The sequence below is a fragment of the Hyperolius riggenbachi genome, chromosome 4 (genome assembly GCF_040937935.1).
Source record: "Hyperolius riggenbachi isolate aHypRig1 chromosome 4, aHypRig1.pri, whole genome shotgun sequence".
Classification (NCBI taxonomy): Eukaryota; Metazoa; Chordata; class Amphibia; order Anura; family Hyperoliidae; genus Hyperolius; species Hyperolius riggenbachi.
The window spans coordinates 492,326,816-492,345,665 of record NC_090649.1 but is presented as its reverse complement, the minus strand read 5'-3'; the positions used below and the strand labels follow the sequence as shown (position 1 = coordinate 492,345,665).

Sequence of the window (18,850 nt, the reverse complement as noted above, 5' to 3'; positions counted from 1 at the left end):
TGATTGCTATTACACTAAGAGACTCCTCCCCATCCCTCCCACCCCAGCCGTCACACACTGATTGCTATTAGACTAAGAGGTGCCGCAGGGCCCACAACCTCCCCAACACCATAATATCTAGTTATCTGGCTTGCAGTCACTGCTATGTATCCCCTGTTCTTATTTATTTCTGCTTTAAACACAATTAGGAATGACAGCTGAATGAATTCTGCGCCCCCTCCTACACTGCGCCCTGAGGCTGGAGCCTCTCCAGCCTATGCTTCAGCCCGGCCCTGGTAATTGGGCCCCATCCATAGTTTTGCCGGGGGGCCCAGTGATTTCTAGTTACACCCCTTAAAGAGAGCATGTTAGGATTTATAACCTGCTCACGAGAGAGGCACACCCAGAAGGGTAACTAAAACCTTTTTATTTCCTATGCAAGGTTTTTGGAATCTTTCTTCTTCTATTTCTGGAATGACGACTTGTTTCATTTCTGCAGAGTAAGATTCTAGTGTCTCCTTCTGTCACTATTCTCGGTTTACGATGATAATGAGAATCTGGAGCCCGCCTCCCCTCCGCGGCTGGCCAAGGTCATGTGATCTTGTATAAACAATGGCCGCAGGGCACATACTGGAGGACTGTGGGAATCTTCCACAGTCTTGTCCTGAAAAGGAGCAGACAGATCTGGGAAAGTTGGAATGAGCAAAAATACAGCCAAATTTCTGGGCATCCTCAACGCATTCATGTCACCGTCACTGAGAGATATTAAAACAATTCATGTCATTTACTACCCCTTCTAAATGAAGTTATTATTATTCATTTATACAGCACTGCCATCTTTGTACCATTGTACACAGTATGAATAAGTCATTTTATAGAATTTATCAGATGAAGAATTTGGTGATATGTTCCCTATTCCCTGTCTCTGGATGCTGCAGGACAGGATGTGAAGATAAGGGCGCATACAGCATGAACGCTGTTTGCGAGTGACGTGTATGTTGTACATAACGCAAGTTGCGCTACATGCGCAATGCCTATTACTCAGTTTTAGTAAGCACTGGTATATTTTGTCTGGCCATGTCAATTTTAAAGTGGATCCGAGATAAAAAAAAAACTATAACAAGCAACTTGTCGATATATCTTATCTAAAGTTTAGATAGTTTACACAGCATATCTAGCTGCAAACAGCTTCAACAGTTTATGATTATTTATTCCTGTGATACAATGACAGCAGCCATGTTCTGCTTGTGATCATTACACACAGGCAAGCTGCTCTGCAATTCCAGCCCTCAGCCTGTGAAAACTTCACTCCCCTCTCCTCCTCCCTCCGCCTCTGAATGCTCTGGCTAGTAACACCTCCTCCTCCTGCCCAGACTGAGCTCCCATAAGCCCTTGCTACATGGATCTCAGAGTGCCTAGGTGCTGGAGGAGCTTTGGGTGAGGCTTGTTAAGTTTATAGGGAATTAGGGTATTAAAACCAAAAAAAAGTATTTGGCTTGAGGAATGACCTATAAACTATATATAAGGAACAATTATGCAATGAGCAAAAGTTTATCTTGGATCCACTTTTAAGCTGGTCATACATTATTCGATGTATGGCCAGATTACCATTAGATAGATACCTCTCCAATCAAATCTGATCAGAGATGGATCGATTGCCTGCTCATACACTACACAGCGATTTCCAATAGATTTCAGAAGAAAATCTAATGGAAATTGACTGTCCTAGCGCCGCTACGGCATACTGCCCCCCAAAATGAATAAGTACCCTCCCTCCCCATGTCCAGTGTTAAGGGCTCACCTCTCAGAAAACTCCTAGTCTCTTCCAGTGTCACCGCAGCGCCTGTACAACGTAATTCGCCACATGTAGTGTCATCACAAGGATCCCAGAAGCCAGGAGTCCCGTCAGCGGATAGGTGAGCTTTTAACACCACACAATTTTGGGCCAGAAATTGATTGAAAGATTGATTGGATGGCCATGTTTCGGCAACGATTCTCTACTAATTCAATAAAATTAACAAAACGGCTCGTAATATCGAGCAACAAATGGGCACCCTTACCAATGTTTATTGAATCTGCCCCTTTATCTGTTTATTTCAGGATTACTGAATCTCCTTATCTGTCTCCTCTCATGCATTAGCCCTCCATACACAGAACCTGAGGTGAAAAGAAGGGGGAAAGTTTTGTCAATCAAGCCTATTCCGTTGAAGCAATGCATTATGGGTTTTGCTTCTCAATCATATGAAGGTGTAACTTGCGCATACCTTTCATGTTCAGAAGGTAACATCCCATTGGCTTTAATGCACTAGACTAGATTGTGAGCCCCTCTGAGGGACAGTTAGTGACAAGACAGTATACTTTGTACAGCGCTGCGTAATATGTTGGTGCTATATAAATACTTAAATTAATAAATTCACTAAGGGCAGTTTGGTAAAATTATTTAGATCACTAAAAAAACACATTTGGTATTTTACCCTTTTTTTTTCAAAATGTAGTAAGATTTCCCACATGCGGTAGAAGTTCTGTGATTTATCAGAAAAACATGTTTCAATTTACTAAACTCTGCTTGGTAAGTCTCGCCAGCTGTGGAGCAGGTGAACAGAGGCGCTGTGCTTTATACACACACTTCTAAGTTACTTCTGTTATATTTTTGCCTGAGGAAGCGGGCTTGAGACCCGTGAAACGCGTTGCATTTTTTTGCAGTAAGAATTAGAACTTTTGATCATATAGAATTGTTGTGTTTGTCCGGGGGAGATAAGTCCACCCTTAACCACCCATCTTATTTTGTTTTAAATGTATGATATTTTATCCTGTTGGCGCCTCTGTTGCTTCTGTAGGCAATTGTGATCCACCTGGTGGATGGGTGTGCACACCCTTGTTTCCTTCTAAGGAGAGCGACTTCTTAACCTGAGGGGGGCAGGTCTTATATCCCCCATGTGCATATAGTGGTTGCCTGAACCTTGGCAACCCACACTTGTGAGTATATTTCTATTTGCTGCTACAATTTATCCACCATCATCAGTAATACACTATTAGAGGCTCTCAATTTTATTTTTCTTGTTTTCCAGCTGTGGAGCAGGTCAGGCAGGAAGCTGTAAGTCTCCACATAAGTGGTGTGCATGAGTTGGAGTTTTTCTGTCCACTGCATCCCCGGCATCCCTTTAGATGTGTTGAAGCCACAGAGGGAGCTCTTCTGTGTACCAGTATATGGATATTCACATCTAAAGGGATACAGAAAAGCTTTTTCAAATGTCTCCTCCTCCACCGTTCTGAAGTTCCGCCCTCCAGAATATCGGATCAAATGGGGGTGAGAATCGGGCTGTGCGGCTCTCCCTATTGGCTGAATGTCTCTCCCCATTGGCTGTCTGCAACGTCTATCAATAGGTTACCTCATGGAGAGTGCGAGTTATTGGATGGTCAGAGCTGGGGATACAGTAAATACTGAACATTTTTACTTGATCTATCAAATGCTTTAATCTTTTTGAATTGCAATTTTTTGACATTTCTTGAGGTGTTCACCGCACGAGTCGGTCATTTTACTTTTCAGTGCGGTATTGAGTTTAAGTGAATTGGCATTTGGGAAGGTGATCAGTAAAATCAGACATCAAACAAGTGACAGCGCTCCAGGCTGCAAACTGAAATGTAAGCCAACAGAGGCATGCAGAGCCCTACAGGGGCTAAATACATGCCTTGAATGCAAATCAGATGCAAATTATATACTAATTTCTAATCTAAAAATTTGTATGCAGATTGAAGAACATGAATGCAGCTAGCCAAAAAGTATACTTACGTCAATTTCGTACAGCAGGAGAAATTGGCAGTGCTTTCAGACAGTGGCTGTACCCGAATTACCTATTTGCAAAGATGTGCAGAGCTCCAAAATATGGCCAAAATTACACAACATGCATTCAAACGCCCTCCTTTGCTGTACCTGTTTTGAATGCATGTTGTGTAATTTTGGCCATATTTTGGAGCTCTGCACATCTTTGCAAATAGCTAATTCGGGTACAGCCTGTGTCTGAAAGCGCTGCCAATTTCTCCTGCTGCACAAAAGATCAGTAAAATCAGCTGTTTTCTGCATTACCAAATGCGGTAATGCTTGGTAAATTGAGGCCACAGGGCTGCTTATCACTGTAGTGCCTTGCTGACTATAGCTCTAACCACTGAAACTCCTCCCCTCTCCTACATGGCAAACCATTTTATTTTTTTCCAAACTGACAGGTGCACTTTAGCAATGTTATTCCATGTAGAGGGGGGTGGGCCTCGGAGCATATGTTGTGACATGTCTAATGTAAACACCAGTGTGGTACGGCATTCACTCCCAGCATTACAGAATGTCTCACATGCTCTCAGCGCTTCATTCACAAACATAGCTTGAAGGGGTCTTACATTACGCTAAGAATCTTGACCTTTAAAAAGCATTATGGCGCTTATTATTACTCCAAACCTCGTCTGATACAGTCTGTAGTCTTCTATCATGTAATGCTGGTGGTGCTGAGCGATGGAGAGACGGAAGTCTTATGCTTACAGAGAAGATAACTGAGGATCAGTGAAGGAATTGACAAGAACAAACTGCTTCATCTAATTATAAAGCCGCATGTCTTTGTATCCGTGTGAAGATAGGAAGGAAACCGGTTTTAGTACTCACTTAAGCTCTGCGAATCTTCTATGTACATGTCTTGGGGTATGGCTGACTTGGTCAAGTTGGGGTATGAGCGTTTGGACTTTCCCTTTTCATTCAGACACAAAGTAGTGAAGAGAACCTGTTACGGCCAGTGGTTGAGCTACAGAGCCATGGGCTGGCTCACTTCGCTAGTGTGTTATGTAAACACACTCAGATGAGATCCCAGATAAAGCTACAAGGTTGATCTTCTGACCTGCTCCATTCAGAGGCTATTCGTGCAGAATTTCAGATCAGACATTAGCAGGGGATCAATGCACCTGCTGCCTTCATCAGTGTCTTATGTAAATACACTCAGATGAGATCCCAGATAAAGCTACAAGCTTGTTCTTCTGACCTGCTACTTTCACAGACTATTGATACAGAACTGAAGGTCTGACAGGAAAAAAAATATTATTATTTTTACAGTGTCTTGCGAACAGTGACAGGTTGGTATAAAAAAATATTTATAAACTGTTGGGTTCCTGTCTGACCATACTGAAAACTATACTATTTAATGTATGCTACTGAAGAGGGGAGTGGTGCATCTATCCAGTGTGCAGATGTTAGAATATATAATGTATATAGACAGTTTCTGTGACTTTTCCACCTCTGCTTCCCTTGTTCCAATCCCCAGGGCCGCTTCTTTCACACTCCGTATAGTATGTAGGTAGCCAGGTATAGGTGCCCCCAGTATAAGGGGTAGCCAGTATAGTTGCCCCCAGTATAGGTAGCTAGTATAGCTGCCCCCAGTATAGTTGCCCCAGTATAGGTTGTTAGTATAACTGCCCCCAGTATAGGTAGTATATGGTAGTTACCCCAGTATATGTAGTTAGTATAGTTGCCCCCAGTATAGGTAGTATAGTTGCCCCAGTATAGGTAGGTAGTATAGTAGCCACCCACCAGTATAGGTAGTATAGTTGCCCCCAGTACAGGTAGTATAGTTGCCCCAGTATAGGTAGCTAGTATAGTTGCCCCCAGTATAGGTAGTAAAGTTGCCCCAGTATAGGTAGCTAGTAAAGCTGCCCCCCAGTATAGGTAGTATAGTTGCCCCAGTATAGGTTGTTAGTATAATTGCCTCCAGTATAGGTAGTATAGTTGCCCCAGTATAGTTATTTAGTATATTTGCCCCCAGTATAGGTAGGTAGTATAGTTGCCCCAGTATAGGTAGTATCGTTGCCCCAGTATAGGTAGGTAGTATAGTTTCCCTGTATAGGTAGTATAATTGCCCCAGTATAGGTAGTATACCGTAGTTGCCCCAGTATAGGTAGCTAGTATAGTTGCCCCCAGTATAGGTAGTATAGTTGCCCCAGTATAGGTAGTATAGTTGCATAGTTGCCCCCAGTTTAGGTAGTATAGTTGCCCCCGGGATAGGTAGTATAGTTGCCCCCAGTATAGGTAGTACAGTTGCCCCCAGTATAGGTAGTATAGTTGCCCCAGTATAGGTAGTATAGTTGCATAGTTGCTCCAGTATAGGTAGGTAGTATAGTTGCTACCAGTATAGGTAGTATAGTTGTAGGTTGGAATAAAAGATCATTTCAGGTATTTCTAAACTGTTGGGTTCCTGTCTGACCATAATGAAAACTATACTATTTAATATATGTTACTGAAGAGGGGAGTGGTGCATCTATCCAGTGTGCAGATGTTAGAATATATAATGTATATAGACAGTTTCTGTGACTTTTCCACCTCTGCTTCCCTTGTTCCAATCCCCAGGGCCGCTTCTTTCACACTCAGTATAGTATGTAGGTAGCCAGGTATAGGTGCCCCCAGTATAAGGGGTAGCCAGTATAGTTGCCCCAGTATAGGTAGCTAGTATAGCTGCCCCCAGTATAGGTAGTATAGTTGCCCCAGTATAGGTTGTTAGTATAACTTCCCCCAGTATAGGTAGTATATGGTAGTTACCCCAGTATATGTAGTTAGTATAGTTGCCCCCAGTATAGGTAGTATAGCTGCCCCCAGTATAGGTAGGTAGTATAGTAGCCACCCACCAGTATAGGTAGCTAGTATAGTTGCCCCCAGTATAGGTAGTAAAGTTGCCCCAGTATAGGTAGCTAGTAAAGTTGCCCCCCAGTATAGGTAGTATAGTTGCCCCAGTATAGGTTGTTAGTATAATTGCCTTCAGTATAGGTAGTATAGTTGCCCCAGTATAGGTATTTAGTATATTTGCCCCCAGTATAGGTAGGTAGTATAGTTGCCCCAGTAAAGGTAGGTAGTATAGTTGCCCCAGTATAGGTAGTATAATTGCCCCAGTATAGGTAGTATACCGTAGTTGCCCCAGTATAGGTAGTATAGTTGCCCCAGTATAGGTAGCTAGTATAGTTGCCCCCAGTATAGGTAGTATAGTTGCCCCAAGTATAGGTAGTATAGTTGCCCCAGTATAGGTAGTATAGTTGCCCCAGTATAGGTAGTATAGTTGCATAGTTGCCCCCAGTATAGGTAGTATAGTTGCCCCCAGTATAGGTAGTATAGTTGCCCCCAGTATAGGTAGTATAGTTGCCCCAGTATAGGTGGTATAGTTGCATAGTTGCTCCAGTATAGGTAGGTAGTATAGTTGCTACCAGTATAGGTAGTATAGTTGCCCCAGTATAGGTAGCTAGTATAGTTGCCCCCAGTATAGGTAGTATAGTTGCCCCAGTATAGGTAGTATAGTTGCCTCAGTATAGGTAGTATAGTTGCATAGTTGCCCCAGTATAGGTAGTATAGTTGCCCCCAGTATAGGTAGTATAGTTGCCCCCAGTATAGGTAGTATAGTTGCCCCAGTATAGGTAGTATAGTTGCTCCAGTATAGGTAGGTAGTATAGTTGCCCCCAGTATAGGTAGTATAGTTGCCCCAGTCCCAGTATAGGTTAGTTAGCGAGGTAAGTCCCTCCCCCTGCTTGCCTTTGTGAAAAAAAGCGGCAGCTGCCTCCTGCAGCAGGACAGGGTCACTGGGCCCCCCTCACCTGTCCTGCTTAATAGACCTCAGAATCATGTGACCCGCAGCAGCTCCCATAGCAGCGCATACACAGGAAATAATTACTTCAGGTATAAGCACTGCTTTGGGAGCCGCTGCGGGTCACGCAGATGTGAGGTCTACTAATCAGGACAGGTGAGCGAGGGGGGTGGGCGTGATGCCGCCTGACGCTGCCTGCGCAAGCAGCGTCACCTGGCGTCATGGGCGGAACGGCCCTGCAATCACCAAGGCAAGTACAGTATAGGTAGTCCCCGACTTATGAACACCCGACTTAGGAATGACCCACCGATACAAAGGGCCCAAAAAATTAAAATATGATTCTGTGGAAACAAGAAAAAAATTGTTTTTCAAAAAGACCTTGTAGTTTTTGAAAAAAATGATTTAAAAAAATTCAGGGGAAATAGAGGTGGCACGGAGGGGTACACTGAGGGAACAGGGAGACACAGTGGGGGGGTGAGGAGGGCAGAGGTGGCACAGAGGGGGACAATGGAGGCCCTGGGGGGCATAGAAGAGGTACAGGGGACAGAGATGGCACATTATTTCGACGTTCCAATGCTATAACATTTAACCAATGATTGTGGTTGTGTTTAGGTTTGAAGGTTTTTATAAAGTTTTAAAAAGACAAAAACAGAAAACTTGATTTAAATGACTTTAATAAATTACAAATAAGCTGTTTAGCAAATTTTCATCTTCAGCATTGATTGACCCAGAAAACAAAGAAGGAAAAAGAACATGAGAACATCTGTGTGACCTGGTGACACACACTGTACATACTGCAGAATTCACTGCAAACCAGTTATTTTTCATCACAAAAGCCTGTTCAAAGAACGCTCAGTTGAGTAATGCTGAACAACTCTCCAGAGAGAAAGCAAAACGTTCCAAGCCTTGTGAGCGGCTCAGTTTGTAACATGCCATTTAGACTGTAAGGGTTAAGGCACAGACTGAATCTATCTGAGAAGACTGCAGCCAACAGCACTGACAGTCCACAGTGCAGGAAGTGGCCCTGTATCTAGGCCCTGAACAATGTAAAAGAGCCAGAAAGGGCTCAAAAAGGGAAGAGTCAGATAGAGTGGGCATCAGGGAGAGAAGAGTCAGATAGAGGGGATATCAGGGAAGGGGAGTCAGATAGAGGGGGTATCAGGGAGAGAAGAGGCAGATAGAGGGGATATCAGGGAAGGGGAGTCAGATAGAGGGGGTATCAGGGAGAGAGGAGTCAGATAGAGGGGGTATCAGGGAAGGGGAGTCAGATAGAGGGGGTATCAGGGAGAGAAGAGGCAGATAGAGGGGGTATCAGGGAGAGAAGAGGCAGATAGAGGGGGTATCAGGGAGAGAAGAGGCAGATAGAGGGGATATCAGGGAGAGAAGAGGCAGATAGAGGGGATATCAGGGAAGGGGAGTCAGATAGAGGGGGTATCAGGGAGAGAAGAGGCAGATAGAGGGGATATCAGGGAAGGGAAGTCAGATAGAGGGGGTATCAGGGAGAGAAGAGGCAGATAGAGGGGGCATCAAGGAGAGAAGAGTCAGATAGAGGGGGCATCAGCTAGAGAAGGGGGGTATCAGAGAAGGGGGGTCAGATAGAGGGGGTATCAGGGAGAGAAGAGGCAGATAGAGGGGTATCAGGGAGAGAGGAGTCAGATAGCGGGGGTATCAGGGAAGGGGAGTCAGATAGAGGGGGTATCAGGGAAGGGGAGTCAGATAGAGGGGGTATCAGGGAGAGAAGAGGCAGATAGAGGGGATATCAGGGAAGAGGAGTCAGATCGAGGGGGTATCAGGGAGAGAAGAGGCAGATAGAGGGGGCATCAAGGAGAGAAGAGTCAGATAGAGGGGGCATCAGGTAGAGAAGGGGGGTATCAGAGAAGGGGGGTCAGATAGAGGGGGTATCAGGGAGAGAAGAGGCAGATAGAGGGGTATCAGGGAGAGAGGAGTCAGATAGCGGGGGTATCAGGGAAGGGGAGTCAGATAGAGGGGGTATCAGGGAGAGAGAAGAGGCAGATAGAGGGGGTATCAGGGAGAGAGAAGAGGCAGATAGAGGGGTATCAGGTAGAGAGAAGAGTCAGATAGAGGGGTTATCAGGGAGAAGAATCAGATTGGGGAAGGGGCGGTCACACACAGGAGATAATTGCAATGCCCTTTGCAGTGCTTTGTAGTGCATATCTCAACATTCTTACCTGCTATGACAAAGTGGCAGATCTGCAGGCAGAGCTGTATCCCTCAATTCCTGTCCCCGGGTTCACCAGAGTTCCACCCATGGCGGTTGCTGGGATTCCAGGGACAGGAAGGAAGTGAAGATCTACCGGGGGAGACGCAGACAACAGAATAAACCCCAAAACATGTTCTAACCTCCTTTACACACGAAGATATATAAAATAAAACTGCATTTCAAAAATAAGATTGTTCCACTTAATCGCCTGATAGTTTGATTGTAATGCATGTAGATGAACACTGCCCACAACCAAATCACACATATTTACAGAGAAGTGCTCATTTAGTGCAAGCCAGGCTTCCTATAAAACGACAGGAATGTCTTGCATAGAAGGCAGTGGGGATCACAGAAATAAGGCACATTCAGTAAGCAGTGATAATGTCCCAACTGCAGTAACCCACAGCCACCAATCAAATATCACCATTCAGTCAGTGCAGTCATTTCTGATTGGCTGGTAGGGGCTGCAGCGATTTGCATACTGCTCTTTACCTACTCAAAATGGTGTTTGGGGTGATTCTGATGGGCTGAAATTTCCAAAGGTTTTTCTTTTTTCAAGCCTTGCAAAATATTTTTTCTGTACCGTGGCAGCTGCAGACCTTTACCACAGAGGGCGCCCTCACTGAGGCTGATCATTATTGCTTTGGGTAGGAGTGCTCGGGCTAGACTGCCATGTGGCCTGTGTCTACTGCTGTTAGGAACTCAAAGAGCACCAAAAGTAATGTATTTACAGAAATGTAGAGTGTCTGTAATCGTTACAGTCCACTGACTGCTATTCCCTCATCTTCACTATAATCTGATATGATTCAGGTAGAGTTTTGTATACATATTTGATAAACGTTGACCTTAAAGGACAACTGAGGTGGCATGTTGAGAAATACATGTGTATGAACAGTGCCAAGCACACAATAACTAGGCTGTGTTCCTCTTCCTCTTTCTCTACCTGAAAGAGTTAAACATCCAGGTCAGACTATAGCATAACCCTCACTGATAAGTAATTACAGCCATAAAACACTTTCCTGCCAGTAAATGGCTTCTGAGAGCAGGAAAGAGATAAAAAGGGTCATCAATTCATAGATTTGAGCTCTGGCATACTTCAATGAAGGTGTCATCGAGCAGAGACAATCAAACAGTAAAAACTTAAAAACTAGATTTAAATATGAAATAAAAAGGTGGAATAGCTAAAAAAAAATTAGGAAAAGGAGGATAGATACAATTGTTTTTCTCATCAGCTTATTTTCACCTCATGTGTCCTTTAATGATCATGGTTTGATTGTCATGCAACAGTTTAGGTAATGAGCGCTATACAGACCTTCAGAGTTTTCTCCTAGGACACAGGGGTGTCAAACTCGAATACAAAGTGGGCCGAAATTGAACACTGGGACCAAGTCGCGGGCCAGCCTCAATGTCTACTGGTCACATTCCTCCCTTATAAAGTTCTCTGGTGTCTAATGGCCACCCTCCAACCCCTAAACAGTTCCCTGGTGTCTAGTGGTCCTCCCTCCCCTATACAGTTCCTTGGTGTCTAGTGGTCCTCCCTCCCCTATACAGTTCCCTGGTGTCTAGTGGTCCTCCCTCCCCTATATAGTTCCCTGGTGTCTAGTGGTCCTCCCTCCCCTATACAGTTCCCTGGTGTCTAGTGGTCCACCCTCCCCTATACAGTTCCCTGGTGACTAGAGACGCCCAATCTCCCCTATATAGTTCCCTAGTATTAAATGCTTTCCCCTACCTCCCCCATATGGCTTCCCTGGTGATCTAGGGCATCAACTCCAATATAACTTCCCTGGTGGTCTAGAGTGGGCCAAACATAATGCAAAGTGGAGAAACCACTTGAGGGACAGATTTAATGGCTCTGAGGGCCAGATTTGGCCCGCGGGCCGGAGTTTGACATGTATGTCCCAGGAGATCATTTTTCCTCTTCTATTTAGAATAACTGTTCAACGCCTTGCAATTGAAAAAGTACCAAAAAGTAGTTGGAAAAGTACTACCAAAACTATGTTAGTTATTTTCTTACTTGCTGGTGCATTTAAAATGCATTTTTATTGACAAGTTTGAAAATATGACTTGGGAGAAAAATGTAATTGCATATGAGCCCTGGAGTTCTGCTACATGGCCTGTTCTATGGAGAGGGAAGGAGGGACTACAGGCAGAGTATAATCAAGTGGTGTCATGCGGAGGGAGTGAATAATGGAAACAATTACAGGGGTTGGACAAAATAATGGAAACACCTTGAAAATCACCAAAATATATTCTAATATGGTGAAGGTCCACCTTTTGCAGAAATTACAGCCTCAATTCTCCGAGGTATTGGTTCATACAAATTGTGAATTGTTTCCAAAGGAATTTTAGCCCATTCTTTAGTTAAAACACCCTCCAGTTCTTTTAGAGATGATGGCGGTTTCGACTTCTTACTTGAATCTCTAAAAACGACCATAAATGCTCAATAATGTTGAGGTCTGGGGATTGTGGCGGGCAGATGAGATGCTCAACTTCATTAGAATGTTCCATGTGCCATTCTTTAACAATTGTAGCTGTATGGATTGGGGCATTATCATCTTGAAAGATGGCATTTCCCTCCGGAAACAGTTCTTGAACCATAGGATGAACTTGGTCGCCCAAAATGCCTAAATAATCTCGGCTGTTAATTCTTCCATGAAGGGAAATCATTGGCCGGAGGATTTCCAAGAAATAGAACCCCAGATCATCACAGAACCCCCGCCATGTTTTACGGTTGGGAGAAGGCAGTCTGGATGAAATGCTTGTTTTGGCAGTCTCCAAATGTACACTCGGCCGGAGGTCGGAAATAAGGTAAACGATGATTCGTCAGAGAAAGTCACATTTTTCCACTGCTCGAGGGACCGATTCTGGTGGTTTCTACACCATTCTAAAGGCTTTGAAATATTTGTCTTTGAGAGCAGAGGTTTTCTAATTGCAGTTCTTCCGTGGAATCCAGATTTGTGCAGCTCCCGGCAAACAGTTTTTGTGGAAACTGGGTTCTGTAGATGTTTATTCAGATCTGCAGTGATTTTAAGAGCCGTGGTCTTGCAAGCTTTTCTAACAATTCGATTTAGAGTCCGACGGTCTCTCTCAGACAACTTCGACTTTCGGCCACAACTGTGCTTTGCTGAGGACGTTTTTCTTTCTCTTTCAAAGGCAGTCATTGCTTTTGAGACAGTACCTCTTGAAATGCCAAGCATTCGGGCAGTTTCTGTTACAGTAGCGCCTGCCATACGAGCACCAACAATTTGGCCTCTTTGAAAGTCTGAGAGATCTGCCATTTTTATAAATTATAACCAACTTTGGTTTAAATATCTGTAAAAAACAATTATTGTGATTAAACATATCAAATTAGAAAAATAATAAACATATGTCAAGTTTTGACTGCTTAAAACATGTTCAAAGATTATGATGCCAAAATGTTTGGTGTTTCCATTATTTTGTCCAACCCCTGTAGATCTTCTATTGCTGGTCATTTAATGGTCCAGGGTGCCAGAAAACTAATGATCCAGTGCAGAGGAGTAGCTATGGGGGGGGGCAAGAGGTACATCTGTCCCCGGGCGCAGCATCTGGGGGGCGCAGTTACAGGTTTTACTTTCCTTGATGGGTCCCCGTTGAGGAGTCTATGAAAGACGGTGGAAGGATCCAATCTTCTCCCCGCTTCCTCCTCCTCTCTGCCCCGGAGTTTTGTTCTATTCTATCTCCCTGCTGTAATCAGCGCTTGCCATGTTTGCATCAGCAGAGTAGATGATGTGTATTTCTTTGTATCTTCCAGCTTTCTAATGCCCGGTACACACGATGCAATGTCCTGCCAGATCAATGGGTCAAATTGATCATTTCCGGCATGTCCGATCTGCTACTGATGGAGAACAGGATCGATTTTGTGCAGTGCTGATCTGAAAATCGATCCTGTTCTTAATCAGGTGCAGGTCGGACATTCAGGAAATTATTCTAAAACTCAAACATCTCTGGGAAAGCATGACGGACCCCCTTATGGCTCACACCTTGTCACCAGGGGGCGCCAACACTGACTTTATCCCTGGGTGCTGAAAACCCCTAGCTACGCCAAAACCCCTAGCTACGCCTCTGCCAGGGTGCCAGATACTAAAGATCGGTTAAAGCACGCCAGAACTGAGAGGTATAGGGAGGCTGACATATTTATTTCCTTTAAACAATGCACATTGCCTGGCTGTCCTGCTGATCCTGAGTCTCTAATACTGTTAGCCATAGCCCCAGAACAAGCATGCGGATCAGGTGACTGAAGTCAGACTGGATTGGATGCATGCTTGTTTTAGGTGTGTGATTAAGACACTACTGCAGCCAAAGAGATGAGCAGGACAGCACGGCAACTGGTATTAGGGTAAGTGCACTATGTGCCGGAAATAGAATACAGTATTACCATTATAACCGCCGGCAATGTACCACGAGTTACGGTATTAGCGACCGGCAGTACATGATTCATGCGAGGGTTACTACGGTAACATACGTTACAATGGTCATTACCCTAGTAACGCTCGCCTGAATCATGTACTGCGGGCCGCGCTAATAGAGTAAATCGCGGTTCTCTATTGGCGAACGTTTATGAGGACAGAGTTCCTTTCTAACCATAGTTGCAGCGGGCAGTGGTCCAGGCAGCTCAGGATAAGAAGGCTTTGGTTAGTTTAGCCCGACAGTATATTACTAAATGTTCACTGGTTGAAATATTAAGATGGACCTAAACCCGGCAATATGACTCAGCTAATCATGTAGGACAGCCAAATGGATTAAACAGAACTCAGATAAATCAAAGGTTAAAAGCTTGCTTCCGCGTTCCAATACAGCCTTGTCAAGTGATAATGTCAGCCAATGACTGCTTAATCCTGCAGCCTAGACTTCTCTGCTCACTCACGCTTGTTCCTTCCTGTCACTAGTCAAAACTAACCAATCACTTACATGCACAAGACTCCTCCTCCATATGTCCTCTGAACTGTGAGTGAGCAGAAGCAGCAGGCTTGAGTGAGCAGCTGAACCTCGGCTCTGGGTAATTTTCATCCAATGCAGTAGGCAATGATCGGTGTGGCATTATCACATGACCGGTCTCCATTAGAGCAAGGGAGGAAGCCATTTTTTAAAACTTTTGATTGTTGTGAGGCGGTCCATTCTGGCAGCCTTACATATGGAGGCAGTCATATTGCAGGATTTGAATTTTCCAGTTCTTGGAGAGTTGATCACAGTTCTCGAGGTATAATGGTGAACGGGAACACCGGACTGCTGGACTCCAGGTCTAGCGCGGCGATGAAACATTCCACAGCTGCTTCGTCCTTCCCTTGTGCCTGTAGAGCGTCTCCCAGCCCCTTCCAGGCATCATGTGATGTGCTCTGCAGCCGTACCGCATCCCTGAGGAACTTCTCAGCCAGACTGTACCTCCCGAGCCTCATCAGTGCAAGACCCTGAAAGATGAAAGCAGCAGCTGTTATACATCTCCTCCACCAGTAGGGTAACTGTATCCGAACATATCGCAGATGAGCTGCAACAATATCATTCAGTCATTCATTTCATTGCCTAATTCTGCACTCAGAACCAGCACTGAGATCGCATGTTTGCTGAGTGGCGAGAACTTTTATTGAGCAGTGCCAGGCCTCTGGACTGAGTTACCACCACTGACTATTTACCCAATTTATCCACCTGACAGGAAATTTGACAGGCAGCCTATTGGGCCAATCAAAGTGCGGTGATAATGTCCACTAAAGTGATTGGACCTGCAGGGGCTCAGGGAAGGATGAGTGGAGCTCTCATCAATGCCAATTAGCAGGCATACATTCGTAGTGCCCGCTATGCTACTCTGATAAGGTGTGTTAACTATCATAAGTTGTGTTAACTCTGATAAGGCGTGATAACTCTCATAATGTGTGTTAACTCTGATAAGGCATGCTATTTGTCTTACTGAATCAAGCCCCATGGTGTGAACAGAGCATAAAAGCTTATTCTCTCTTTCTGTTGTCCGGCGGATGTGACACAACTAGCACTAGAGATTCAAAGCGTTGTGAATTCTCCCTGTTCTGTGTATAGCACTGACATCACCAGCAAGATGACATCTCCTATGTAGGCAAAGAAAGAAAGACAGCAAAAATCAGCTAGGAAAATGTATTTCCTTTATTGCCTACAGGAGCATAAAATGTCACAGCAATGGCCTCAATTCGCTAAGCTTATCTCCTGTCCTTAACCACTTAAAGTGAACCTGAGGTCAGAGTGATATGGAGGCTGCCATATTTATTTCCTTTTAAATAGTGGTTGCCTGGCAGCCCTGCTGATCTATTTGGCTGCAGTAGTGTCTGAATTACACCAGAAACAAGCATGCAGCTAATCTTGTCAATTCTGACAATCATGTCAGAAACCCCCGACGTGCTGCATGCTTGTTCAGGGGCTATGGTTGAAAATATTAGAGGCAGAGGACCAGCAGGGCAGCCAGGTAACTGGTATTGCTTAAAAGGAAATAAATATGGCAGCCTCCATATTATTCTCACCTTACCATGGGATTAAACCCCCCTAGTGGTCAGGCCATTTTTTACAAAATAGGCTGTACCACTCAGCACAAGTCATCTCCCCCCTTTTCTGCCCACCAACAGAGATTTCTGTTGGTGGGCTCTGATAGCTCCCAGGATTGTTTATTTATTATAAATATTTTTTTTTAATAAAAAACGCTATTTTTTAAATGATTTTTATAACAGTCCCTCCCTCTCCCCCTCTGCCAGCCTATGACAGCCATCGGAGTGTCACTCGGCTGTCCCCAGTACATCGCTGCCTTAGAACGCAGCGCTGTACAGACTAAATAGATGGCGATCGCAGCTGGGAGACTGATGACGAGCTCTGTCATCCAAGTAGAGATGCGCGCGCACCAGCATGCATGATCTTCTGCAAATTCCTGCCCCAAGACTTTACGCCGATCGGCGTTAGGCGGTCCTGGGGCTGCCCGTCGGCGTGACGTGGTCGGCTAGAGGTTAATAAAGTTTCTGAGCTGTTTCTAGTGTTATCACCATGGTGATAATGCATGTAGTAAACTTAACTTAACTCTGTCTTTAAGTTAAGGTGAAATCTCTAAAGTTAACATTTCAATCCTTAAAATAACTCCAGAATTCTAAAGTTAAAGACAGGCTGTTACTTAACTGCAAGTGAAAATAACTACAGAGGAGGTAACTTAAGGAATGAAGTGATAAGATAACTCTCTCACTATGAAAACTTATCTCTACATCTTAATAAGGTGAAAATACCTGTTGTAAAATTACGCTTCTGCGCATGTGCACCACAATGCAACCACATTCATTTATTTAAATCCCTACATCACCGTGACTTCTAGTTCGCCACGTCACTTCCGTCTTCTCGCCCCACACCGCTATGAATGGCCCCATAGACTTTCATTGGGCTGCGGTCAAATTACCACACTGCACCGGGCCCAGTGTGAAAGGGGTCTCAGGCTAGCTTCACAGTGGTCTGTTGCATAACACATGCGTTATAATGAGTGTGAACTGCAATGGAGACTGGACATAGACTTTCATACAAAGCCTGCATACAGCGAGTTAGAATTGGTGACAAGGCAGTACTGTGAACAGGCCCAAAACAGAAGTATTCTGCAACGAGACTGACCACTGTGAACAGGGCCTAAGGGTCCTTTCACACTGCATCAGTTGTGCTGCAGAATAATTCTGCATGTCAACCTAATGCACAGGCCTGTTCACAGAGCTGCGTTGTAACTGATCGCGTTATTCTAACTCACTGCATGCTGGCTTCATATCAACGTTTATGTCCAGTCTCCATTGCAGTTCACACACATAGCGCATGCGTTATCCAACTGACCACTGTGTGAATCCAGCCTTGGCTGCTGAGTATATAGATGCACTTTAGTATTATTATTTAGTGCTGTACATAGTATATTATCTTGTCACTTAACTGTCGGTCAGAGGAGCTCACAATCTAATCCCTACCATAGTCATATGTCAACGTATGTATTGTGTAGTGCATGTATCATAGTTTAGTGCAAATTTCCTTTTTTGTATGTTTTTGGGGTGTGGGAGGAAACCAGAGTGCCTGGAGGAAACCCACACAAACTCGGGGAGAACATACAACCTCCGTGCTGAGTTTAGAACCAGGTACCCAGCGCTGCAAGGCGAGAGTGCTAACCGCTATGCCATCGTGCTGCCCACATACTCTTTAAAAAAAAAAACTCTGCTCCAGCAAGTAAAGGAATAAACAGAACCGATTGCCTTTAGCAGACTTCTGACAGCTCCCCGACTGAAACCAACAGCCGCTGTTTAAAGAGACACTGAAGCGAAAAAAAAATTATGATATTATGATTTGTATGTGTAGTACAGCTAAGAAATAAGACATTAAGATCAGATACATCAGTGTAATTGTTTCCAGTACAGGAAGAGTTAAGAAACTCCAGTTGTTATCTCTATGCAAAAAAGCCATTAAGCTCTGCGACTTTCAAAGTCGTGGAGAGGGCTGTTATCTGACTTTTATTATCTTAAGTGTTATTGAACTATTTACTTTTTCTCTGCCAGAGGAGAGGTCATTAGTTCACAGACTGCTCTGAAAGAATCATTTTGATTGCTGAGTGTTGTGTAATCTGCACATATTATAGAATGATGCAATGTTAGAAAAAACACTATATACCTGAAAATAAAAGTATGAGAATATTTTCTTTGCTGCTAATCTTCTAGTAATTATTCATAGTACACAACCAATTCATTATATCATATTTTTTTTTCGCTTCAGTGTCTCTTTAATTAAACTGCGGATCTAGAGGACTTCTCCACAGTTTAACTAAAAGAAAAAAGTCAGCGGTTTACTAAACAAAGAGGCAAGAATTGGGGAAGGGGGGCGCACCTCATTATGTGTGCCAGGCAGCCTCTCTACCTTCCGCCGCTGAAATGTTAAGCAGCGCCGCAGCGTTTGACTGCTCCGTAATGACGGCGGCCCCATTACCCGCAGATCCCGTTGCAATGTTAATTAGCCCGGCATGGACTGTGTCTATGTAAACTCTCAGCCTCTTGAAACGTGAAGTCAGTTTGACATGACTCCT

General features: G+C 44.2%; 1 protein-coding gene across 4 annotated transcripts in view; it reads right to left on the bottom strand.

The window, feature by feature from the left end:
• Window positions 1-8,243: 8,243 nt before the first annotated feature.
• The window catches only part of TTC7A (tetratricopeptide repeat domain 7A), a 464,279-nt gene continuing 453,672 nt past the window's right edge, over window positions 8,244-18,850 (bottom strand). For all 4 annotated transcript variants that reach the window (XM_068233041.1, XM_068233042.1, XM_068233046.1 and 1 more), the window contains one exon: window positions 8,244-15,221. In XM_068233041.1, coding sequence (XP_068089142.1) covers window positions 15,000-15,221 — 222 coding nt within the window. In that variant the 3' untranslated portion in view covers window positions 8,244-14,999. The remainder of the gene's footprint in view (window positions 15,222-18,850) is intronic.